This window comes from Hemicordylus capensis, chromosome 1 (assembly GCF_027244095.1).
Source record: "Hemicordylus capensis ecotype Gifberg chromosome 1, rHemCap1.1.pri, whole genome shotgun sequence".
Taxonomy (NCBI): Eukaryota; Metazoa; Chordata; class Lepidosauria; order Squamata; family Cordylidae; genus Hemicordylus; species Hemicordylus capensis.
The window spans coordinates 82,894,044-82,921,047 of NC_069657.1; the positions used below are offsets into that span (position 1 = coordinate 82,894,044).

At 42.7% G+C, this 27,004-nt stretch overlaps 1 protein-coding gene across 1 annotated transcript; it reads left to right on the forward strand.

Annotated features, from left to right (window-relative positions):
• Window positions 1-4,947: 4,947 nt before the first annotated feature.
• RAPSN (receptor associated protein of the synapse) lies at window positions 4,948-26,912 on the forward strand. Its single transcript, XM_053260593.1, has 8 exons — window positions 4,948-5,501; window positions 13,678-14,016; window positions 16,390-16,548; window positions 16,920-17,018; window positions 17,118-17,240; window positions 19,209-19,262; window positions 20,170-20,369; window positions 25,840-26,912. The coding sequence occupies exons 1-8, from the start codon at window positions 5,286-5,288 to the stop codon at window positions 25,910-25,912; spliced, it is 1,263 nt and encodes a 420-aa protein (XP_053116568.1). The 5' UTR covers window positions 4,948-5,285; the 3' UTR covers window positions 25,913-26,912.
• The last annotated feature ends 92 nt before the right edge of the window (window positions 26,913-27,004 follow it).

The window sequence follows — 27,004 nt, forward strand, 5'->3', positions numbered from 1 at the left end:
GGCAGGGTGCCCCCTTGTTTAAAGGAGGCAATTAGACCTATTCTTAAGAAGCCTATCTTGGATCCCTCCGAGTTTAATAACTACAGGCCTGTCTCCAATCTCCCATTTGGGTAAGGTGATTGAGAAGGTGGTTGCTTCCCAGCTCCTGGCGGTCTTGGAAGAAACTGACTATCTAGACCCATTTCAAACTGGTTTTTGGGCAGGCTACGGGGTGGAGACTGCCTTGGTCGGCCTGATGGATTATCTCCAATTAGGACTTGACGGGGGAAGTGTGACTCTGTTGGTCCTTTTGGACCTCTTGGCGTCTTTCGATACTATCAACCATAGTATCCTGGAATGTCTGAGGGAGTTGGGTGTAGGAGGCACTGCTTCGCAGTGGTTCTGTTCCTATCTCTCGGGCAGATTCCAGAGGGTGTCACTTGGAGACTGTTGCTCTTCAAAACTTGAGCTTTTATATAGGGTCCCTCATGGCTCCATATTGTCTCCGATGCTTTTTAACATCTATATGAAACCGCTGGGAGAGATCATCCAGGGATTTGGTGCTGGGTGCTATCAGTATGCTGATGACACCCAAATCTATTTCTCCATGTCAACCACATCAGGAGAAGGCATATCCTCCCTGAATGCCTGCCTGGAGCTCGTAATGTCCTGGATGAGGGATAACAAACGGAGACTGAATCCAGACAAGACGGAAGTACTTGTGTGGGCTCGTTAATCAGGAAACAATATTGACCTGCCTGTTCTAGATGAGGTCACACTTGCTCAGAAGGAACAGGTACACGGTCTGGGACTGCTTCTGGATTCATGCCTCTCCCTGGTTTCTCAGGTTGAGGCAGTGGCCAGAAGAGCTTCTTATCAGCTTTGGTAGATATGCCAGCTGCATCTGTTTCTTGAGATTGATGACCTCAGAACAGTAGTACATTTGCTGGTAACCTCCAGACTTGATTACTGTAATGCGCTCTATGTGGGGCTGCCTTTGTATGTAGTCCGGAAACTACAATTAATACAGAACATGGCAGCCAGGTTGGTCTCCGGGTCATCTTGAAGAGACCATATTACTCGTATATTACACTGGCTGCCAATAGATTTCCAGGCAAAATACAAAGTGCTGGTTATAACCTATAAAGTCCTAAACAGCTTAGGCCCACGGTATTTAAGAAAGCATCTTCTTCTGCACGATCCTCATCGTCCACTGCATTCGTCAGGGGAGGCCAGAGGCGTAACTATAGGGGGGGCAGGGGGGGCACGTGCCCCGGGCGCCATCTTTTCTGGCCACGTGGGGGGCGCCGCCATGACCAATTTTTTAAAAAATGTTTAATTTCTTGTTAATACAAATGTTTCCTGCTCAGTGCAGCAGCGCTGCAGCAGTCAAGGGAGCGCGTCAGTGCCCCCTTCCCCACGAGTGGTCCCTTCCGCGCCGCCTGCACCCCCCCCCCATTGCTTTGCTGGCGCCTGGCGGCCAGTCAGTGGCCTGGCTTGGCGGCAGCGGCGGGCGCTTGTGAGGAAAAACCTAAGTATAATGTAGTATGTTGGGGGGGGGGGCGGCGGTGGGGGTGCGATTTCAGTGCTTGCCCCGGGCGCTGTTTTCCCTAGTTACGCCTCTGGGGGAGGCCCATCTGTGGCTACCTTCAAGTCGTTTGGTGGCCACTCAGGGACATGCCTTCTCAGTTGTTGCTCTGAGACTTTGGAATGTGCTTCCTGCTGACATAAGACTCCCCATCTCTAGTGGTTTTTAAAAGCTCTTTGAAGACTCATCTTTTCAACCAGGCCTTTTAGCTTTTGTAATTTTAAATATTGTAAACTGTTCTCATTTCAAGCAGCTTTTTGGAGTTTTAATTGATTTTAATATTTATTTGTATTGTTTTATGATTGTGAACTGCCTGGAGACTTTGGTTTGGGGTGGTATATAAATGTATTAAATAATAAAAATGAAATAATTTTAGTCCAGGTGGATTGTTCTCCAGCAGCATTCTCACTACCCCAATGTCTTGACTGAGCAACCAAATAGGCATTATCATACATCCTTAAACTGGGCAAATTAAAGCCCAGTGGGTGTTTAGTGGGTAGTTGATTTTTTGTAGTGCAATTTTAGGCCTTTTGCCTATTCCCCAAAGAAATTTCTAAATAACCCAATTATCTTAGAATAAGTTTGGGGGACATATAATGGGAGTCTTTTAAAATATATATCAATCTAGGGATAATGCTAGATTTAATTATATTTATTTTACCCCACAAACTAAAAATGAGATGATCCCAGCTCTTCAAATCAGATGCTATCAATCTGGGAGAGGAGAACATTTATGATCAAGGACACCATAGTTATGAGGTCCTGAGGGACAATAATACCCAGCTAGCTGAGCTGCATTTTCTGCCAGTGAAATGGCCAGTAGACAGAGCCAGAATCCCAAAGCAGAGCCTAGACAAGGCAAGGCTCACTCTTCCATCTATATCTGAAAATAATAGTGTTCTATTTCAGGTTTTGTGGGAGGGCAATCGCAACAAAGAACATATAACAATTTTTGAAAGTTAAACACACTATATCAAAAGTATTAGGAGGCTTCTCATATTAGCCTCCCCACAATATTCATCCATAATATAATCACAGTGCTTGCCCTAACTCCCTCCCCTTTTCCCATTCTGTTGCTTCCTTGATCTCTCATTTTATTCTTTCCCCTGTCTTTAGGGCAGTCTGTCTTGTTCTTCTCTGTTTTCCAAGCAACAGGTGTGGACTATCCCAATGGTTGCAGTTTGCTCCTCCTTTCCTTGTACACCCTGAGGTAAGGAGCTTTGCATGTGCATAGTGCCACCTGCAGATAAAGCTCACCTTTGCCCCTCAGCCATTGTAGTTAATTCTGTACTTTCACTCTGCAGCAGAGAAAGGGAAACATTACCATATTAATTTTTTTGTCTTAGGTTACAGACATAATAATTAGGCCACTAAAATTTTGTATCCCTGAATGTATGGCAACTCAGTTGACTCAAGGCACTAATTGGCAATTGGAGTGCAAGTGCAAGAATACCAAGGTTGTGCTCACAAAAATAGCAGCAAGAGAACCATCCCTACCTCCTTTTCTGAAGGCTTCATACTAGTTTCAGGCTTGTTCATTGTTCAGTTCCTAGTGTATACTGCATCCAGTTTCTGCTTCTCTGCTTAGTTTGGAGGGGCTCCAGATTAAGATGGGGTAACCTCTCCCCATCACATGAAACACAGAAGTGTGGTTTTCCAAAGCAGCGTTCTGGGACAGGTGGATTTACACAGGCAGAAAAGGATGAGGGAAAGCACCCTTATCAGAACACACACAAAATTCTTGTTGGAAAATAAGGATATGGGCTCATTTTCATTTCTCTTTTTTATAAGATATTATTACATTTTTATCCCATTCTTTCTCTAAGAAAATGAGGATGGCATGAATGGGTGGATCACTCCTTAGCTTCACAATTGTGTGAGGTAAGTTAGGCTAAGAAATCATGATTGGCCCAAGATCACTTAGTGAGCTTTCATAGCTGAGTGGAGTTTTGAACTCGAGTCTCCTTAGCCCTAGTCCAACACCCTAAACACTATGTCATAAAAATAAGCCTGTGTTCACCAGATCTCTCAAAGGGATTATTCTTGCTATAGTGAGATGTATTTCAAAAATATTATTGTCTGAACCCACTTCAGTATATCCCAGTAACCCAAATATTAAGGAGCTTATTAGCCCATTCTCAACAAGGTACTGCAGAACAGGGAACTAATATAGTATATAAGCATCATCCAATGAGCAGAAAGCAAGAGGAAATATCTGGGTAGAGATACCCATTGCCGTTATCTGGAATTTTCTCTGGGTTTTGTTGCAGATGAATCTGCAAAATTTATCAAAAATTAATGTGGCACAAACAACACACTGAACACTAATTCTAGCAATGTTTTTGTACATGCATATGGGCTTGTGTATACCAAAATATGGCTGGGAATTGGTGTTAAGTGCTCTGACTAAAAGTTTCACTTCTGCATATGTGTTGATACAGACCAAATATTACTCTTAAATGTTTCAGAGCTGCTGCTACACACACACACACGTCATTCACACAATTAAAAACTCTATTTTGCCCAGGCTTGAGAGCTATTTATGCTCCCAGTATTTGGTTGTGTGGAAGCAAGGGAGGAGGAAAACCTGGGTATCTCTTCTTCCTACTTTGCTTCCACACACAATCACTTCTACCCAGGTTTTCCTCTTACCTTGCTTCCACACAACCAAATTTTGGGAGCACAAACAGCTCACAAGCCTGGGTAGAATACAGTTTTTGATTGTGTGAATGTCTTTATTATGTTTTTAGATTAAAAACCTAAGAGAATTTAAGCCTGTACCTAAAAGTTAAAAATGTGAGCTTGCTGAATGTATAATTTGCCAGTTGTATGCATAATATGTGAAGTGGTCCTCGGTGTTAAAACCTTCTGCAGTGAATACTCTGGTTTCTAAGGTTTGCCCTGTAAGATGTGCAGAGCTTGTGGATGGGGCTGTAGTTCAGCAGCAGAGCATCTGCTTTGCATACAGAAGGTCCCGGTCTCAATTTCTGGCAATTCCAGGTAGGGCTGGGCAAGACTCCTGCCTGAAACTTTGGAGAGCCACTTCCTGTCCGTGTAGACAACACTGAGCTAGATGGACCAATGATCTGATTCTGTCTCAGGCAGTTTCCTGTGTTGCTCAGGGCCACTGCCTTGTGTCACACATCTCGTGGGCAGAGCCTATTCACCTACCCTTGGTGCTCTTAAAATAGTCAGTGATCTAAGGAAATGAGAAGAAAGGCTTGATAGTGCTGTGCTGCAGCAACAAATGATGCCTTCCCTGCTATATTTATAAAAGTGCAGTATACAGGGAAGGACAAGGGCTGGCTTTCTGACCTTGGGAGTTACCAAGACTGGCATTCCTGTGAAGTCATGTGACCAGGATTGGCAGGCACAGCTGTTACCAATGGAGGGGAGGGGCACAGGAGTGGCCATTCCGATTGAATTTCACTCCAGCCACTTAGGATTTTTCTTGCTTTCCTTGCTGAACTTTTCTCTTTGTTTGGATGTGGGTTGTAGAAAGCTCTGGTGGGGATAGCAGCGCACATGATGCTAGACTAGAAGATCCCCTAAAATCTTAGTGGCTCCTACTGACATTCCTTCAATCTGAATCGTCTGAAGCTCCCATGGCACTGAACTTCCTAACCATGCAATCCATCTTCCTGTTTTAGCGCCGACTTAATTGTGTTTTTTGGACCCACCTACCCCGTGTGCATCATCTGTCCTAGCGCATTGGTATATGAAGCTCCTGAGCAAAAAAAAGATGGGTCAGGACCAGACGAAGCAGCAGATAGAAAAAGGACTCCAACTTTACCAGTCCAACCAGACAGAAAAGGCCCTGCGCGTCTGGTTGAGAGTTTTGGAAAAGACCACAGATGCTGCTGGCAGGTTCCGAGTTCTGGGGTGTCTCATCACTGCTCACTCAGAGATGGGCAGGTACAAAGATATGCTGAAGGTAAAATGGTCTTGGACTTGGTGCATGTTGTTTTCTCTCACTATGCTACAAAGAGGGGATGGGAGCAAGGGTAGAAAAGGGGGTTTGGGACATTTATTGCAACAGCCAAATTGTGAGTATACCAAACAGCTGTTCAGATCTGTACAAGTAGTTTACGTTAACTAGTGCCAATTACTTACGTTTGTGAATTGCCATCCTACATTTCTGCTCCTAGTCTCTAGTTTTTAGACTGCTGGACTCTTGAGAATGTTATGATGCTAGTCATAGAATGTTACTGTGCAAATGATTCAGTTCTGTGCATTACTTGTCTGTGAAGGATTTATAACTGCTTAGCTATCCTGGGCTTATGTGAATTCTCCATAGAATAAAGTCCGAATAGCCAGACACTCCTCTTTATTACTCTTAAGAACATAACAGATGAACAGCCTTGATGGATTGGGCCCAAGCCCATCTAGTCTTACCAATTTTACACTAAAGGCTGTGATTTCCACACAGTCACCAGGGTTGCCATTGCCAGTAATGACAAGTAAATACTAGCACTTTGCCTAAATATTCAAAGCACTTTACATAGACTGTATTACCCATGCTTCCCACAGCCTGTAGGCAAGTATATTATCCACATATTGTGATGCTGGGCTGGGTTGAAACTGACAGGTAGTGGCTTGATAAAGCCCATTCAGGGATTTCATGACTAAGATAAAATGGAACTTCCAGGCTCACAGCTCAGACTTCTAACCATCATTATACAACACCAACAAGGCAACACTGGGTATTGGAAACAATGTAACATAAGTAGTTGCGGACGTTCTACTTGTGTATCAAAGGCTGGATATAGACAGGTGGGCCTTGTGCAAAGGCCTGTTTCCATTGGTGGGTCCTCTCAGTAAACTATTTGGGAACATCATTTCTTGCAACTAATAACAATTGCAGGAGTTTGTGCTGAGTGTGCACAGAGACCTAAGCTGGGGTGGGGCCATAGCTCTGGTACAGCGTCTACTTTGCATGCAGAAGGCCCCAGGTTCATTCCCTGGCATCTCTAGGTAGGGCTGGGAAGGCTCCTGCCTGAAATTCTGGATGGCGATGAATATTGATATACCTCTTTTCAACAAAAGTTCCCAAAGCGGTTTACATAGATAGAAATAAAGGAAGAATTGCTGCCAGTCAGTGTACAATACTGAACTAGATGGGCCAAGGATCTGACTTGACTTCCTGTATACCTAAGCTATATCCAGTCGGGAGTTACTAGAGCCTAAACTGAATCAAGAATGACCCAAGCTCAAAGAGTTTATAACTAAGTAGGCATGTACACAAACTCACAGAGAGGCTGATGAGGAACAGCAAGATACCAAAAAGAGGAATTTAATGTTGGGTCCTCAAGTTGGTGATGGTGGTGTGACATATTCCACAGACCAAGTGCATTAGTCTGAGGCATCTGAATGATGCAGTCCTTCATCCAAAGAGTTCACAGGCACATGCTGCTTAGGTGAGAAGAACAAACCTCGCTTTATAGGAAGAAGAGGAGCGTAATCTCTCAAATCCACACATAGTGACCAAGAGCATTCCAGCTTGCAGATGAGCACGGTGGGTTGGCACAATTCATCTTTCTCACACACACTCCTATGCACAGCAAGAGAATAAGAGTTTCTCCTCTGGGGTAAATAGTTACAGAGGGGCCTGATTCAGATTGGGACTGTGGTAGGTTACAATCCCCCTCCCTCCTGCACGTTCTGCTCTGGCACAGGCCTCACACCTCCAGCTTCAATTGCAAGGGGAAATTAAGAACATTGACTCTAATGGCATGATTAATGTAATGTGCAGTTTTTCCCTCTGATCAAACTCTATCCATATGTGAGTGAGTGTTGTTGAGAAAAGAGGCTCTACAAGCTTCCTATGTGATGTGGTTACAAAAAAAGAGCTGAGGAGCCTGGTTGCTATAACTGGAGAAGTCATTCCTGTCCTAGGGACAGTAGCTGTAAAGAAAAGTGAAATTGTGCCATCACGTTGGTGTCAACTCCTGGTGTCCACAGAGCCCTGTGGTTTTCTTTGGTAGAATACAGGAGGGGGTTACCATTGCCATCTCCCACACAGTATGAGATGGTGCTTTTCAGCCTCTTCCTGTATTGCTGCTGCCCAATACAGGTGTTTCTAGTCTGAGAAACATACCGGCGGGGATGCAAACCAGCAACCTCTTGCTCCCTAGGGAAGTTACTTCCCTGCTGTGCTATTAGGTGGCAGCTAAATGCTAAGATGTAGAGGATGTGAAAGGCATGCCATGGATTGAGTGGAGAGAGAAGCAGTGGGTGGTCGACTTGGAACTCTGAAGGTGAAAAGATTGAGTTTTGATGCAGCATATGAAGAGAAGGTTAATATGCCTTGAAAAGGCCTGAGCTTTCAAAAACTTTGAGCAAAGCAGAAGGCTAGACAGAGCAAAAATGTGTACAGGCTTAAAGAAAAATCTATCCGGGCCTGAAACAGAGTTTCAGTTTATTGATTCCTTGACAGCTTTCGGTGCGCAATTCTCTGCTGATATAAGGCACATTCTGTAGTCCATGCTAAAGGCAGTAGGTTGCGCATTCATCACACAAAAAATGGCTTAATACCTACCTGAAGGCTTCATCTAGCACTTAGTGTAGATCACCTTAATGATATGTACTAAGAGAGTGTGAAGCAGCTGACATGCTAATTGTGATATGATAGGAGAGAAGGCAAATTAGGCATGAGTGTTGGAAGGAGGAGCTGGTGTTAGAAAATAAGCCTCCCGAGGAAGTGCAAAAAGATGAGAGTGGCTGTGGTGTGCGGGTGCAAAGAAGCGAAATTGTTGGTCACCCTGTGAAAAGAAGTATCACATTTCACTTCAGGAATATTGCATCATACAGGATGTCTTCTCACAATTCAGGTGCAACACTCCATGACTGAATCTCTCCCATGTTTAAAAAAAAAAAAAAACACTCATCCTGTCTGTGGAAAACTAGCATGCTAGGGAGAAAGGTTCTTGCTTCACGTTCTTCCTGTCTTGCTAGTTTTTTGTGCACAGAGACCTTACATTTGAAGACTCAAATGTGATTTCACCACCTGCAATCTGAAGTGGTGCAGTTTGGGGAATAAATTAAGATATCCCAGCCTCTGATATCCCTGTATCTGCTTAGGGATGTGCAGAAGGTTTCAACGTTGAAATGTTTCAACTTGAAATGGGCCATTTTGAGTGTGTTAAGCTTGAAACAAAACTCCCTTTAAATAAAGGTCCTGTTTCGAGCTTGGAACAAAACAACCCCATTCCGAGTCAAAACACTTTGAAATTTTGCACACCATTTTGGAGGCCTGTTTTTCCCTTGCTGGTTGGTTTTTTGGCACTCAGGGGCGTATCTAGGGTGGGGCAGGCAGGGCACGTGTCCTGGGCGCCACTTGAAGGGGGGGCACCATTTTTAAAAATTAAAAAATAATAATAAATGGCCACCAAAACAAAATGGCCACCATGCATGCTCTAATGGCCTCTGTGAGGCCCTAGGCCATGCCAGGCTCACAGAGGCCATTTGAGCATGCACAGTGGCCATTTTTTCAGCGGCCATTAAAAATTTATTTTTAAAAATGGCCACTGCACATGCTCAAATGGTCCCTGTGAGGCTATAGAGGCCAGCAGGGGGAGGGGGAACTTTTGCAGACCCCCCCCCCCACAGCCTTTAGGAAGCCCCCTGAAGGGGCTACAGATTTTTTAAAAATTAAATTAATATAATATAAGTCACTGTACACATATTTAGTTTGGCACGATGTACAGAGAATCAGGGCTTGTGAACACTGAGCTGAAGCTAATGAGCTAGGATTGTATTCATTTGCTCTACTTTGCTTCTTGTGATAAGTGAGTTAAATGTGATGTCTTAATAATATGACTATTAATGGTGAGTTTGTCTTTGAATCACTGTGAAATCCTTAGTATTAAGACCCACTGGGAGTTCCTTGCTCTCTTTCTCTCATTTTAACTGTCTGTCTGAAAGACTAGAATATATTCCAAGCAGTGACACAGTTTACTCTGCATATCCTTTAATTATTTACAGAGTATCTGGGAAAAGTCAAATTCTCCATTGATTTTTAAAACTGATGTAATAGTGATGCTGCAATGCATAGTAGAGCATTAGACAGGCACTTCTGTTTAGTTTTCCAAGTACACCTCCACATAGTATTTGGGTATTTCATGAGCCCCAGCATACTGAAATTTGTCATTTTCTGGCATTTTTGGGTCTGGCTATGTCCACTGCTAAATATTTTTTAAAAGATTAAGGAGCTTGACTTGTATTTTTCAGCTGATATTATGGTCAAGTTATCTGAAAGATGGGTGTCAGATGTTTGGATATGGGGCGCCATTTTAGTGCTTGCCCTAGGCGCTATTTTCCCTAGATACGCCTCTGCTGGCACTGGCTTCCAATTGGTTTGCAATCTCCATATTTCTCAGTTGGGTTGTTCTACAAATCAAATGTTGTCATGGGCAACTGTGCCCCCATTGGCTGGGGGAAGAGAGGAGGGAGTTTCAAAATGTATTGAAAGGGACTGGGAGGCAGAGAGAGTCTTTATAGTAGAAGGGTTTGATTTTCTTGTTTTCTCAGCATTAAGTATAATAATTGATGCTATAACTATCTGGTTTTGCTAGATCTCAAAGGCAGCACTTGGGTGCCTTCCTTCCTTGGGGTTTGGTTTGTTTGTGAGATAGTGTTGTGGCAAGAAGTGAATGGTGGCAGCTGTGTGTGTGGGAGGAGGGTGATTGCTGTGTTGAGCTCCATGGCTGGCCTTGAGACTAACATGCTTCACTCACTGCTCTGCAGTCTGCATTGCAAGTTGTTGTACTTGGTTAAAATGTGGCTGAAGTTGCTCTAGTTGAGCTTATGGCTATGCTTGCTGCTAAGGGTGCTGCTGTGGCAGCTTTTGCAGTGTTGAAGTAAGTCATAATGTGTGAGAGAGAGCAACTTGTGCCAATGATGTTACTGCAGTGCAGGTACTGTGGCTAGCAGTGGATTCTGGGTCAGTGATTCCTTTTCGGCCATTTTTGGACTGTGTTTAAAATGTGTGTTCTGTGTTGGGAGGGACATATTCCCTTTTACTGTGTGCTTCTGCAGTATTTTCCAAGGCAGCATTGCAAAATGCATTGCAAATTGCAATACAATACTTGTGTGTATTCTGTGAGTGCAGTTGGTTGCAGCCATAGGAAACAATGGGGAACCCAAAACACATCATTGTTTCCCATGGGTAGCTCTTGGGGACACCGAAGTGGGTTGTGTGCTAGGGCATGATGGGTGCTTCCTACCACTCGTCCCACAAAAGAAATGGGCAAGTGGGCAATTTTTAACAAATGTTTAACCTTTCCCCCAAAACCTCCATAGGATCCTGTTTTATATTGCTGTTTTGCTTTTTATGTTTGTGGTGGTGTTATATATATTGTTTTATTGAGTAAACTGCAGAGTACTGGGGGGCGGGGGGGATAAATATTTTCATAAATGAAATGGAGCCAAACTAAGGCCTGCTTTATACGTGAACCCATGCTTGTATGTAGTGGGGCAATATGGTTCTTGCCCAGTAAATCGTTTTTATATGAGCAGATTCAAATACTAGTAATACCAGATATGAAACAGACTTAACACAAGAAACCTTGTGGTTTTTAATCACAAGGAAGAAGGTTTAGGCTGTCTTAATGATTAACACAAGTGTATAAGAAAAGTCCAGCAGTGAAAAGGACATCTAGGTAAGTAATGGAACTCTCCTTTGGAGGTTTTCAAGAAAAGATTGGACAGGCATCTCTCACACCTGTTCTGTTTGTTTGTTTGTTTAAAATATTTCTATTCTGTCCAAAACTTGCATCTCTGGGCAGTTTACAATTAAAATCATTTTAAACATTAAATCAATTAACAATTAAAATCATTTAAAACCCAATATTAAAATTTCAAACTATACATCTAATTAAAAGCCTGGGTGAATAAATGTGTCTTCAGTGCCTTTGTAAAAGTTGCCAGAGATGGGGAGGCTCTTATTTCAACAGGGAGCGCATTCCAAAGTCCAGTTTTGGGACATTACCTATTCTGTTTTATAGGACAGAAAATGGGTCTGTCCCAACCATACAAATCATATATATAAATTTTACACAAGCAGAAAGCAGGGTGGGGAACACAAAGCAAATATAGATTACCTACCAAATTTACTAAACTGTTGGCATTATTTAAAGGTATTTGATTAAACAGTATTAAAAGCTTAGAACGACTAATGACACCCTGCTTGAGAGGACATAACTTTAACTCTTACATTAATAGACATGTGGAAGATAATTTCTTAAAACAGTTCATATGCCTAAAGTTCCTTCAACTACAATGTGTGCTTCGTCAAGATGCTGTAAATGATACAGATCTTGTCTTGAATACTTTAGACTCTAAATAAAGAGTCTTGTACTAAATTTGGAGAACCTTCTGAAATAAGACATTTATAACCAGAGAGCCTGGCCAAGCAACTTCTGCATGTCAGGGCAGTATTTTAATTCTTTGCCTTGAATCCAGCTTGGAATCTGATTCTACTTGGCTGGAAGGAAAACAAAACATGGTTGCACCTGTTTAAAACTAAAGGAGAGACCACAGCAAGAGACCAAGATGACAAGCAATGTGAATTGTAGAGTGGCTTGTCCAGTATGAGATCTCGAGGAGCAGCACCAATTCATCCCTTTCCTGATGATGTTTAGGAAAGGAACAAACATCATAGACGAAATGAGTCGCCACCAGGGCTGCGTTATGCAAGACAAGGTTTCATACATGGAAGTGAAGTAGCCCACAGTAAGGGAATCAAACAGAGAGCACATTCTAGTGGTTTATTTGATCATGTTTGGGTCCTTTAACCCACTAAAAGCTCAAGGCAGCAACACCCACCCTTTCATAATGCCTTGCTTCTTATACAGGGGAATTCTTAACCCCTTGCAAAAAGTAAACAAACACTTACAAGCTTTCCCTGTTGTCCTGCCATCAAAGTGGCCACCCAAATTACCGGCTCTGCTTTTGGTGGGCTGCAAGTCCAAAAACTGCTAGGGAAAGCATGGGGCTAGGCCAGAGAGCCCCAAAGGTTATGATTGTATTTGGCCAGGAGGGATATAGAATTATTTAATTACATTAATTAAGGCTTTTTGGTCTAGTGAAGAATTATCCCAAACGAATCATTTAGGGGTTGATGTGAGTGAATGCAAAGATTGCTGTCATCCTATTGAATCAGATCACTGAATTCTTTCTTTAGGAACAGAGAAGCCTGGAAATATAAAGGGGTGAGTCCATTGGTAGGGAATCTGCAATCATCTAAGCACTGTTCCAAAGCCCTATTCACAGGTTATGTTCAACATACATGTACAGTTATTCACATGTTATGCTGAATGCACTTATAGCAGTACACTTCCTATCTCACCACACTTCTTTGGTATATTGAAGTATCTTGAGTAATATCCCTATTAGCCCCCTCAAATGCAGGGGTACAGATAGGAAGTATACTACTGTATATGCATTTAACATAATCTGTGAATAAACTGAACGTGCACACACATCTGTACATATGCCAGTCTGTGAAGACAATACTGAGCTAGATAGACCAATGGTCTGACTCAGTATATGGCAGCTTCCTATGTTCCTGTGTACACAGATAGTACATGTGTTTAACATAATGTGTGAATAAGACTATAGTGTTGGGAGAGACCAATAAGCAGCACTGGTCTTTTTACCATTAAAGAATGACAACAAACATTCAGTGGTATTCTCTGAAGTTCCCTCAAGCAGAAACTCTGAGAGGGATCCTTGGATAAAAGGGAACCTATAACAGTCTGAATGGAATAATTGGGATGTATGATAGTAAGCATGTAAGGAATTGAGATTAGTGGTTTCTCCATCATTTGTCGTCTTCATCCTGTGGCCATTTTGGTAGGTCCCTCCTCCATTTGAGATATTTGAGAAGTCCATTTGAACTTCTCCATCAAGAAGTTTCTCTGCTCTGCTTGTTTAAGTCCTCTCTTTTGGTGTTTATTTATCAGACACACCTAGTGCAGGATATCTCTGTATGCTTAACTCCAAGCTCTGTAATGTGCCATGCACAAGGTTAGCTTCCCTCTCCATGCATCACCATACACTTTCTAGCAACAGAGATGATTATCCTTAAATATTTTGTTCTCTACTGAAAGTTTGCAGTTGTGCAGATTGACACAGCCCGGGAGCTGGAGGACCCCGACTACCTCACCGAGAGCTACCTGAATCTGGCACGGAGCAACGAGAAACTCTGTGAATTCCAAAAGACCATCTCCTATTGTAAGACCTGCCTGAACATGCAAGGTACCACAGTGAGCCTGCAGCTCAATGGCCAGGTGAGCCTCAGCATGGGCAATGCCTACCTTGGTCTCAGCATCTTCCAGAAGGCTCTGGAGTGTTTTGAGAAAGCCCTGCGCTACGCACACAACAACGATGACAAGATGCTCGAGTGCCGTGTCTGTTGCAGCTTAGGAAATTTCTACACATACCTCAAGGTGGGCACTGCTTAAGTGGAAATGGGAGCGGTTGTGGTTCATACGTTAGAAGGCACGAGGCAGGGCTGCACAACTTTGGTCTTCCAGCTGTTGTTAGACTACAACCCATCATCCCCAGCCACAGTGGCCAGTAGGGATGATAGGAGCTGTAGTCTGACAACAGCTGGAGAACCGAAGTTGTGCAGCCCTGGCATGAGGAGGGGGAAGAAATTTGAGCCAAAGACCTAAATGTTTGTTCCAGACAGTGGCTTCCAGTGCTGTTGGTTTGGTCTTGTTGTGAGCACACACTGAGATGAGGAAAGTATTGCAAGAAAAGACAAGTACCTTTTCCTCCAGGATGCCTCCACAATGAGTGTGAAAAGTCAACTGTGCAGACTGTGCAGATCCAAGCAATTCTTAGCAGAGACTGAACACTGCATGTCTAGATTGCAGGTCTTAAAGAGTGCTGAAATGACATTCCTGAAAGGAGAGCCATTGGGTTGAATCCTTGGGGTGGCTTCATACATTACATTGTTGCTTTGTGGGTATTATCTCCGTGTGGGAGAACAGCTTTGAGACTTCCATTAGTGGTTTGCAATTAGAAGAACTGGAATTAGAAAAATAAAAGATTGGGCTGTTTGTTACAACTTTCTGTTAATGTTCAGATATTATGAATGTGTTCACAATGTATTAATCTATAAGTATTAATGGCAACTATCCAGAGGCATATCTAGGGAAAATAGTGCCTAGAGCAAACACTGAAATTGCACCCCCCCTGTCCAAGCATCTGACACCCATCTTTCAGATAACTTTACCATAATATCAGCTGAAAAATACAAGTCAGGCTCGTTAATCTTTTAATCTTTTAAAAAATATTTAGCAGTGGACTTAGCCAGACCAAAAAATGCTGGAAAACTACAAATTTCAGTATGTGGGGGCTCATGAAATACCCAAATACTATGTGGAGATGTACTTGGAAAACTAAACAGAAGTGCCTGTCTAATTCTCTACTATGCATTGTAGCATCACCATTACATAAGTTTTAAAAATCAATGGAGAATTTGACTTTTCCCAGATACTCTGTAAATAATTAAAGGATATGCAGAGTAAACTGTGTCACTGCTTGGAATATATTCTAGTCTTTCAGAAAGACAGTTAAAATGAGAGAAAGAGAGCAAGAAACTCCCAGTGGGCCTTAATATTAAGGGTTTCACACTGATTCAAAGACAAACTCACCATTAATAGCCATATTAGCAAGACATCACATTTAACTCACGTATCACAAGAAGCAAAGTAAGAGCAAATGAATACAATCCTAGCTCTTAAGTGTCAGCTCAGTATTCACAAGCCCTGATTCTCTGTACATAGTGCCAATCTGAATATGTGTACAGTGTCTTATATTATATTATTATTTTTACCTGTAGCCCCTTTGGGGGGCTTCCTAAAGGCTGGGGGGGTTGCAAAGATTCCCCCTCACCCCACTGGCCTCTAGGGCCTCGCAGGGACCATTTGAGCATGTGCAGTGGCCGTTTTTAAAAATAATCTCTCTTTTTTTTAAAAAAAAGGCCACTGAAAACAAAATGGCCACCGCGCATGCTCAAATGGCCTCTGCAAAGCCTGGCATGACCTAGAGCCTCATAGAGGCCATTTGAGCATGCACAGTGGCCATTTTGTTTTTGGCAGCCATTTTTTTTTTAAAAAATAATTTTACAAAATGGCGCGCCCCCCCTTCAAGTGGCGCCCGGGGCACGTGCCCTGCCTGCCCTACCCCTAGATACACCCCTGCAACTATCACCTCATCTAATAGTCTGAATCTCCATTTTCTACTACTCTGACTTCTGTATTTTGGAGACACATGTTTTTAATGTTTGGATTTATTTTTTTAAAGAACACAAGTCAGACAAACATATGGACACACTCACACCCCATGTGTAATTTTGGAGAAACGTATTATTAATGCTTTTTCACTCAAGATTGGCAGTTGTATACACTGTTTAGGAAAAGTCCAAAGTCATTTTCCAGATTAGTGCCCACAAAATCTACACACAATCAACATAAAAGTTCTTTGAAGGAGAACAATTATATAAAATTGGGGTGGGTTCAGATGGTGTGGAATATATTCCCTGGTACTAGTAATTGCTAGCTAAAGATCTGTCAAGCTTCACTATCTAGTTTATGGGGATACACTGTCCATTGCAAAACCATGTGATCTGTGCAGTGTGCACCTTATGACCTGGGCCACTCTGGGGTTTCTAATGGAAAGCCCAAGCTCCAGTCTCTTGCAGAGACAGTTGCAGACTTGCTCATTATGATCTTGACAGGCTTTTTGCTTCTCCACAAGCAGTCCTGTTGCTTTACCCCTAACTCCCTGGTTCTGCTGCTTGTCTCTTCAAGGACTATGAGAAAGCCCTCTTCTTCCCATGCAAAGCAGCTGAGCTGGTGAACGATTATGGAAAGGGCTGGAGTCTGAAGTATCGTGCAATGAGCCAGTACTACATGGCTGTGGCCTATCGGAAGCTGGGACGCCTGGAAGATGCTATGGAATGCTGTGAGGTACAAGGTGGTGGTGCCATGCTGAGGGAAGAGATGTTGTGTCTTTGCTTAGCAGCTAGAGAAGGACAAGAGAATAGCACACGTTCTTTAGCTCATATAAATAACTAATAGTTGGTCATTGGGTTGAAGGGCCCATGAGGTCATTCAGGAGTCAGGAATGCTCACTTCAGTAGAAGCTGGGAGGATGGGCAACATAGTTTTCAAGAGGACACATGAATCTAAGTACAGCCAACATCAGAGGTTCCTGGTCATGGGTCCCCAGATAATGTTGGACTTCTGCTCCATCATTCCCAGCCACAATGGCCAAGAAAGGGGCCCTCTAATGTAGGGTGTGGCAGGATAGTTCTGATACTGGAGTTCTTCCTTGTTAGGAATCGATGAAAATTGCTCTTCAGCATGGAGATCGTCCTTTACAGGCACAATGCCTGCTCTGCTTTGCTGATATCCACCGCTGCCGTGCAGATATACAGGTATGGAGCATTCTGTGAAATGGGTTAAGAAGTGCGCGGAAGTATCAAAATAGGTTTGTAAGATCTGGAGATCAATTAATGGCCTTTCTTATACTACAGACAGCTTTCCCCCGCTATGATTCCTCAATGAGCATCATGACAGAGATTGGAAACCGTCTGGGACAGATTCAGGTGCTGTTGGGTGTGGCCAAGTGTTGGGTGATTCAGAAGGAACCAGACAAGGTCAGTGATAGGTTGAACTGTGAGGCTGAGTAGATGACACTGGATTCCCCACTGTTTCATTCTTCCATTTCAGTTATGTCCCCTAAGCAATGCAGTACTACAGAAACTACCACAGCCAAGCTATTGGGTCTTTTTTAAGTTTAAGACTACCTAACCTTAAAGTCTAGTGTTGATGTAGTCTGGTCTGGTTTTAATCCCCGCTTATGCATGAAAATAAAAGCACCTTGAGACACCAATGCATCTAAAGTGGAGCTATGAGGGGCAAATACTCTCATTTCCTCCTCTAGTGACATTATTTTCTGAATATGGAATGTCGTTTGATAAATACTCTTGATGCTAGTTTGTCATGGTAATTCTTTCTTTCTACAGTTCCACATATCTTGGTAGACAAATGTGCACTGCTGACCAAGGTCCTTAGGCTCAGATCACCGGGCAAAGCAGATGAAGCATTGTTGACCTGTCTCCATAAAATACACAGCCTGTTTCTTGTCCCATGTGTAGATAGGTAGTAAGGACAACTGTGGATGCTACCCATTAGTTGCCTAAGGCAGCTAATATTCACCACGTGCATTTCTGATACTGTGGAGACTCTGGTCACCCCCACTTCAATACTGTGGAGACAAATCTCAAGATGGGAGCTGACACATGTACTATGCACAAATGGCTTGCCACGTGGAATAGATGCCGTTTCCAGCAGCCTTCATATGGTAGCAGGCCTGATAGCAAAAGAGTCCTGCAGGATCAGACTAAAGATCCAGCATCCTGCTTCCCACTGTCGCCTGCCATATGCTTCAAGAAGCCCATGAGAAGGGTTTGGAGGCCATGACCCCCACAAGCAACTGGAATTTAGAGGCATCGTATCTCAGAACGTGGAGATGGGGCCATAGCTCAGTGGCAGAGCATCTGCTTTGAATGCAGAAGGTCTCAGTTTCAATCCCTAGCATCTCCAGGTAGGGCTCAAAGACCCCTGTCTAAAGTCCTAGAGAGCTGCTGCCATTTGGAGTAGACCAGGGTTTCTTTACCTTGGGCCCCCAGATTATGTTGGACTACAACTCCCATCATCCTCAGCCACAAAGGCCATGTCTGGGGATGATGGGAGTTGTAGTCCAACAACATCTGCGGCCCATGGTTAAGAAACCCTGGAGTAGACAATACTGAGCTAGATGGGCCAATTGGCCAACTCTGTATAAGAATAGCTATTATTAAGCTATTACGGCTAAAACAGTTGATATTCCTAACCTTACTGAAATGTCTAATCCTCTTCTAAAGCACAGCTTATAGCAGTTAATTCCATAAATTAACTGTTGTGTGAAGCACTTTCTTTTGTTTGTCCTCAATCTACTGCCAATCAATGTCATGGATCTGAGTTCTAGAATTATTATTTTTTAAAATCTCTTCACTTCAACAACATGGATCATTTTGTTAACATGTCCCTTGCCCACCTCCCGGTCATGACTTTTAAAATGAAATGCCCCAGATGCTTTAGCCTTTCCATGTAGGGAAGATGCCCCAAGCCCTTGATTGCTTTGGTTGTCTTTTCCTGCACATTCTCCAGCTTTACAATATTCTTTTCCAGGTGGGGGTGACCAGAGCTATATACAATATTCAAAATGCAGCCACACTATAGATGTATATAAAGGCATTACCATGCTGGCAGTTTTGTTTTAAAATCTTTTTCCCAATAATCATTAGCATGAAATTAGCCCTCCCCCCCCCACTGCCACCATACTGAGCTGTTTTTAATGAGCTGTTCCTCACAAGTACAGATGGGAGTTCAAACAGAAATCTGTGCAATTGAATTTAAGAAAATTCATAATAAATTTCAGGCTAAAGCCACAATCTTTTGACTTGATATATGTTTGGCATGCAAGATGAAAGAGTTGGACATCATCATACAGTTGTATTTATAAAATCTCTGTTGAAGTAATATGTGGAGCTAGCATATGAAATACATTTCCTTTTCCATAGGCAATGGAAAGTATTGAAAAGGCCTATGAGCTGGCAGAAGGGCTAGGGAACAAGGCAAGTCCCCCTATCCTTCCTATTCTTTTTACAGAACATCGCTTTTATTAGCAACCTAAGGATTTTAACTGCTCATTTGATTCTTCATAAGAGTTCCCTGCATTTTAAAAATTCAGACATCTGAGAAGTTTTTTCCCTCCTGAATTTTCAGTTTAAGTATTAGTTAGCAGGTGGAAGCAATATGCAGTAGATGTGGAAATTATTCAGGACAACTTCAGCAGAGAGGTGGCTAAAGGCTTGGTGACAGGAGTCTAACTAGAGGGAGTAGAGAGGAGCATAAGAAGAGACAAAGGAGGAAATAAAGAGGTCAAGTGCTTAAAAAGATAGGGAGCCAGGTCTCACGATCCGTGAGACCCAGTTTTGCAGGGTGAGCGGGGAGGGAGCCCTGGGCAGCCGGATTGGCCACGCACACGATTGCTGGCTCCGTTACGGAGCTGGCGGGGGCTGGGGGAAGCAGGGGTCGACCGGCCCCCACAAGCTCCAGCATGCCCTGCACGAGCGTGCAGGGCATGCTGGCGAGACTCCCGGAGCCGGGAGGTGGCTTTTCACCTCCCCTCCGGGGGTCTCCTCATGAGGAGGCACAGCGCGAAGCCACGCCACGGCTACTCACAATTATTAAAACCAGGTTTGCTGAATGCTCGCTCCGCAAACCTGGTTTTAGGGCAAGGGTTCTTGAGCTGGTTACCCGCTCTAGAACCACCGGGCTCGCAGCCGAGGCCGGTGGTTCTTACGATCTGCAAAAATTGGGCTATGCTCTCCTAGTCTGATTTTTGCAGATCGTGAGAATAGCCCCAAGATGTTTTGGAACTGTAAGTCTTGGTGATCAGGGCTCCAGAGAGATTCCATCTAGTCATCTGTTTAATTTTTTACATCTGAGTCTTTCTCCATCATCCCTCTCTCCATACAGCTTGGCCTACTGAAGGTTCACTGCCTGTGTGAAGGGATCTATCGCACCAAGGGACAGCAGCGGGAGCTTCGCAACCATGTGGTGAAGTTTCATGAATGTGTTGAGGAAATGGAGCTGTACTGTGGTATGTGTGGAGAATCCATCGGAGACCAGAACCACCAGCTTCAGGCACTGCCCTGCTCCCATGTCTTTCATTTAAAGTAAGGAACAAACAGAGTTGGTCTGAATGCAGATTATAAGGGAACAGATCAAGAAGCCTAGAAAGGAGAAACAGGGAACATAAACCCCAAAGTGGGGAAAATTAATCAGGCATAGATAAGACAAAACTAAGGCATTATGGAGGATCTGTAACAACGTTCATCACTTAAACAATCTTGTCTGCCATCTTTCCTCTAGAAATATTTCCAGAAACCTTTTACCCACTATCCTGAGACTTTCCATCTAGCAGCCATTATCTGTTATCTCAAATTAATTCTAAGCCCAGTCTTTAGGCTCTTCTACATAATATTTCATTGGCTAAAGAACTTGGCAGGTGCTTGAGTTACTTGTGCACTCAGCTCACATAAATAAGACTGATCATGAGCACACTTGCTTGAAAGTAAGATCTGTTTGAATCAATGGGACACACATAAGGTAGGCCTGCATAACTTGTAACCCATCAAGACAACACAGCCTGCTGACCATCTATGGTGGCCTGCCAGAAGTTCAGGTAACCTCCTGTTTGTGCTGCTTACTTAGGGGGCATGATTGGAAACAATGTGGCTTGTAAATGAGTTCAGCTTTCTTTCTTTCTTTCTTTCTTTCTACATTTAAATTCCACTGTTCCTCCAAGGAGCCCAGATTGGTGTATATGCTTATGTTTACCCTCACAACCCTATGAGGTAGGTTAGGCTACATGACTGGCCCAGAGTCACCCAGTGAGTTTCATGGCTGAATTGGGATTTGAACTCGGATCTCCCCGGTCCTACTTTGTGCAGGCCACATTGTTTCTGTGATATGAGGATGAGTATTAATGGGTTGCCTTCTTTCTTTAATGCTTTTTCATGCTTTCAGCATTATTGGGGTACTAGCAAGCTCAGAACAAACATCCTAAGTGGGTTTTCCTCAAAGAAAAATAATTTAAGTAGAAGTTAAGGTGGAAAATGAACTCTTCATATTACTTTATAATTCATGCACACAGCGCCATTTCATGGATGCCATTTTGAGATATTTCCTACTGGTAATGGGCAATTCTGTTTCCCACAGTATATAGATTTGCAGGAAAATACCACCAACACTAAAACTGATGCCGACAATTCCATAAGCAGTCCCACTCCAGATATGGAACTTTTATAACTTTTGTAACTTCACTATAAGAGAGTAAAGCAGGGAAGGGAATAGGGGGAAGCTCCTTCCTAATTTGGGGACTGTTTTGGTCCATTCCATATGTTCCTTCCACCCTGCAGGCCTAACCTGCAGCTCTAGACTCACAACTTCAGTTACAGAAGAAGCTGCCTTCTACCGAGTCAGACAATCTAGCTCAGTATTGTCTACACTGGCTGGTAGCAGCTCTCCAGGCAGGAAACTTTCCCAGCCTTACCTGGAGGTGCCAGGAATTGGACCTCGGATCTTCTGCATGCAAAGCAGATGCTCTACCACATGTTATTTATGGAACATTAAGCTAGGCAGTTTTATTTTTATTTTTTAAATTTATTTATCAGATTTGTACACCGCCCCAAACTTTCCTCTCTGAGTAGTCATCTGGGCGGTTGCCCACTGTTTCTCTTCTGTTTGCCATGAGAACCTTAGAACAAAGGAGTCTCTCCTTCCTTGAACTCCTGATGAGGAAGAGGGAGCAAAACCTGCCATTTTAGAATATGAAAGGGACAGGCTCATTATTTCATAAATGTATATGAAAATCCTGTTGAGGAGAGCAATAGGTTTATTGACCTTTTTGATAAAAATGAATGTTAACATATTTTTTTTTAAATGTGGGGGCAAAATCAATACTGTTGTTAGTGAAATTAGTATTGGAGATGGAAGAAATCATGAATTGTGCTTAATATCATTTGAAAATGAAATAAATAAATGTACCATATTCATATAACCAGAAGGTAGAGAAAGGCAATCTTTTCTAAATTCCTGTCCAAAGCAGGGTCCTTTGCACACAGAAATGCCCCACAGATAATTTGGAATGGTAATTGTTGATAGTTATTTAATAACATATGCATTGTGAAGAGATGGGAATTGGATGTGCAAGTGCACAGAACTAAGGAGAAACAAGTTTGTGGAACATATACTATGCTTTACAGAAGCATGGAATAAAACCATGATAGTTAAAGAGCAGCTTGGGCATTGATTATAATTAAGGAGGGCCTCGATGCAGCATCAAAAAGAAAAATAGCAACTGAACTTATGGATGAGCGATCCATGATGAATACGAGTTGCAGGGGAGTAACAGCAGGAGAGAGAGCAGGCCCTCAACTCCTGCCTGTTGGCTTCCAGCGGCATCTGCTGGGTCACTGTGTGAAACAGGATGCTGGACTAGATGGGCCTTGGGCCTGATCCAGCAGGGCTGTTCTTATGATCTTGGCAGCCACTGTCTGACAAGATTAACTTTAGCATGCGGTAAATAGCAGAGCAAATATTAAGAAATGAAACACAATCTGTCAACAGGTTGGTGATGTAGCCAGCAGAGACACATTTTAGCAAAGTTTTCATTCATAAAACATGCATTGTAGCAAAGAAGTTGTTCAGATGTCTTCATTGAAAAACCAAGCACCTCCTGTAGTTATTTGGAAAATATGGATAGCAAAATAAAGCAGGGATGAAAGTTGTCCTCACCTCTTGCCTGTGGGCTTCCCAGTGGCATCTGGTGGGCCACTCTGTGAAACAGGATGCTCGATTAGATAGGCCTTGGGCCTAATCCAGCAGGGCTGTTCTTATGTTCTATGTTCTAATGTTCTTAAATTACTATGGCTCTTAACTTGATACGACCTTAAATTTGTTTTCTAGGGAAATGATCCATGCCATCTTTTTCAGTATTATGTATGGTCATCACATTATTGGGAAAGGGAGTCTAGTTGATACTTGGCACCACTGTCATTCTACTAATTTCTGGATGTGATGCTCAGTCAGTTTCATGTAGCAGAGAGTGAATTTGTGCTCATGTTGACATTGTGGTATGTTGGAGAAGCTATGAATAATCTGACCCTGCAGAATCTAACAGGCATAAACAACTTGCTATTTAAACTTTCAAATCTGTTTTAGGCATACTTAATTTTCACACACTTTGCATCATTGGCATTGAATTAGTATCCATATAGGGATGCAATCCAGCTCCATAAAAACCAATGGGAATTTTGCCATTTCTTTCCATGCTGGGTAGCAAACCATGGCTAGCTGGGTGTGCAGCACATCCAGTGAAGGCAACTGCTGCAGTCCCAAATGTTCTTTTTTTTTTTTTTAAGATTGAATTATCTATTTTATGTTTAACATGATGATCCCATGTGTCATGGCTTACCAATGATCTCCTATCCAGGTGTCTGTCCAGATTTACACCTGCTTTGCTTCAGTAATGCTGTAGCATTAGGTGTTCTGGAGCTATTCACTAGGTTCTAGAGTTCCATGTATTCAACAGTATCAGTGATGGCTGGTGACTTTTTAAGTTGTGGGGAAGGGCTGCAACCCCCATCACTGGGAGTTGTACAGCAACTTTATACACATGCAGAGTGTGATCATCTTCTCTCACCAAAAAAACTGACTCTTATTTACACGCCCATGGATAAGGGAAATGTCTTTTATGTGAGAGGGCATGAATTTTATTTTATTTATTTATTTTTGCATTTATATACCGCCTTTTGTTAAAAGACAACCCCAAGGCGGTTTACAAAAGTTAAAACATACAATAAAAAGACAATAAAAACATCAAGCTAAAAAGTATAAAAACAGGCATAAAAACAGGCATAAAAACAATACAACAGATAAAAACACACAGAAGCAGCAGTAAAAACGATTATGTAAAAGCCTGGGTAAAAAGCCAAGTCTGTACAAGCTTTCTAAAAGCCGTGATGGAGTCCGAGGAACAAATGGCCACTGGGAGAGCATTCCAGAGTCTAGGAGCAGCAACAGAGAAGGCCCTGTCCCGAGTGCACGACAGCCGGGCTTCTCTCATTGTCGGCACCTGGAGCAGGGCCCCCTCAGATGTCCTCGTCAAGCAGGCAGCAACCCTTGGGAGCAGGCGGTCCCTCAAATACCCCGGGCCCAAACCGTTTAGGGCTTTAAAGGTCAAAACCAGTACTTTGAATTGGACCCAGAAACAAACCGGCAACCAGTGCAGCTCTTTCAAAATGGGGGTGATGTGTTCCCAACAGGCAGCTCCGGACAAAACCCTGAACATTACTTTCAAGGTTCGACACCTCAAAAATGAGCCATACCACATGGTATAAGTGGTTGACTCCATGGTTTTTCAGACACACACACAGCCAAAATCCAAAACAACATCAGCACTTTTAAAACATTAGGAAACACTTGCTCTTGAATGCATGCAGGGTTTTTTTTTCTTTTTAAAAAATCAACTTTTTATCAACCACTTCTTTCTCTAAAATTAAAAGTACAAATTATTTCAGAATCAGGCTACGTCCTATTCTGGGAGATCCATGATTTGATCTCCCAACACTTTATTTTTATGTACTAAATACAGCCTTGGTGTTAAATTTACTAAATGCAGGGAGGCTAGGATGTTAAAACCTCCACACACACCCCGCCGGCCATTGATCTCTCTAAATTGCCCCCCTCAAGCTGCTGTTTGCTGCAGGCATTTGTATCATTTAATTAACATATATGTTTACACCCAAAACTCATGTCTCCGGGCATTTTACAATAAAACAACACATATTAAAACAAAACCATTTAACATTTTAAAAACAATGTTACATTATGTAAATCTAATTAAAAGCCTGGATGAACAAATGTGTCTTAACAGCCTTTTTAAAAGATGGGGAGGTTGTTATTTCATCAGGGAGTGCATTCCAAAGCCTTGAGGCAGCAATGGAGAAGGCCCACCCCTTTATAGCCAATGGTGGGGGGGGGGGCAGGGAGAGCTCCTGCAGAGACAGATCTGCATTTCTGAAGAGAGCATGCATCTTATCATGTTAATGATTCTACGTCAGAGCCTCCCCCATTTGCTCCAGCATTTTCAGAAAAAGTAGCTTAAAACCAGCATTTAAAAAACCCGAACATATGTCGAGATAAGCTAGAATTCACATCAAAAAGCCCAGTTTGTGTGTGGAGTGGGTCCAAAAATCTCGAAGGGACTTCGAGGTAAGTTTGGCTGGTGTGTGAATGCACACACTCTCTTCTGAAGGAGATTTGAGGCAGAAGCCCTGTGTGTAAAGCCTCCTGGTAAAGTACTTTTTCTGTTTTTGGAATCAAATTCCTCAATAATTCTTCTGTTGCTTAGGCAGATGGATTAGTTCTACACAAGTGTGTATTCATTCTGATGTTCATTTTATATCTTTTTTATAATGATATTATAAAGAATGTTCTTTATGCTATCACTGAAATAAGGCTATCAGTACAAGCATTGACAATAAGTTATCAGATGTTCTCCTTGTGCAAGGCCCAGCTATTTAAATTTATGCATTTCTTAGACTCCTATTTAGGTTGTGACCAATATCTTTTTCATTGCAGGTGCCTTCAGACCAATGGGACACGTGGTTGCCCCAACTGCCGACGCTCCTCAGTAAAACCAGGATTTGTGTGATCTGTTGAATCCATGATTTAAGAGAGTTCATCTTTATAGGCACCAAACAGCCAAAAGCAGACCGCTGGGGCACACGGTATGGAAACAGGGAACTCACTGCATAGGTGGAAGATCTCTTGCAGAACAAATGCAACATGTGGACCTAGATCTCTGCCTCTGTTGTTTCACATATCTAAATTATGGACATCAACCTGGAGATCTCTGGCAGCTCCTTCCTCAAAACCAGTCACCTCTGTTCTTTCAAGGAGTAACTTAGCAAGGACACTTAACAATCCCAGTTTTCTCATTCTTATGTTGTGTCGCTTTCTGTCGCTTTCACCAAGGCCAGTTCTGACATTCACTCACTCACAACTTGTTTATTCATTCCTCACAGAAAACAAAATTATGATATAATGCTGTTTTTTGGATGACAAAGCAGTGGTTTCTTGTAGGTTTGGAGAGACAAGCATTTCCTAGATATTGCTGGAAGATATTTCCTCTTAATATTGTGAATTACATTCATTGTGAATTAACATTCATCATCTTTCATGACGAACATTTGGTACCTAGCAGTAGTTCCCTGCCAGTGCTCTGGGAAATTGACATGACATAAGATAGGGTCCTTGAGAAACTCACCAAGCTTATCTGAGTCAAGCCTTCCTCACCCTCGAATGTTCAGATCTGTCATGTCCTCACCTGTCCTCCTGCACTGTGCTCCTCTGTGTGCTTATCTGTGCTCCTAATATACAGGTGCACACAGTTGAGACACTTCCCAGAGTAAGGAATCCCCATGGCCTGAGATCCACTCTGTCAGAACATTCAGTTGTTGCATATATCCCAAATGAAAGGTCTCAGGAGGGAGCAGTCCTTGGAAAAGTTTTTCTGTGTTTCTTCTTTTACCATGTATTGTGATGTTGCACAGGTAGACGCAATGATCTATCTGAAATTGTGGTGTTGTCAGCAGTATATTTATATTTTCTGTAAACTGTTTATACTGGAATCAAAGTTGTATCAACCTACAGATCAATGTCTTCAAATTAACTTATGTTGTAAGGCGGGGGGGGGGCACAATGGAAAAAGGAAACAGTTATCAGACAACTGTGTGCTACAATT

Coding starts and splice junctions, on each gene's coding strand:
- RAPSN (XM_053260593.1), top strand. CDS start 5,286: ATGAAGCTCCTGAGCAAAAAAAAGATGGGTCAGGACCAGACGAAGCAG. Junction 14,017..16,389: donor ATTTCTACACATACCTCAAG/GTGGGCACTGCT, acceptor TGTCTCTTCAAG/GACTATGAGAAAGCCCTCTT. Junction 17,241..19,208: donor TTCAGAAGGAACCAGACAAG/GTCAGTGATAGG, acceptor CCTTTTCCATAG/GCAATGGAAAGTATTGAAAA.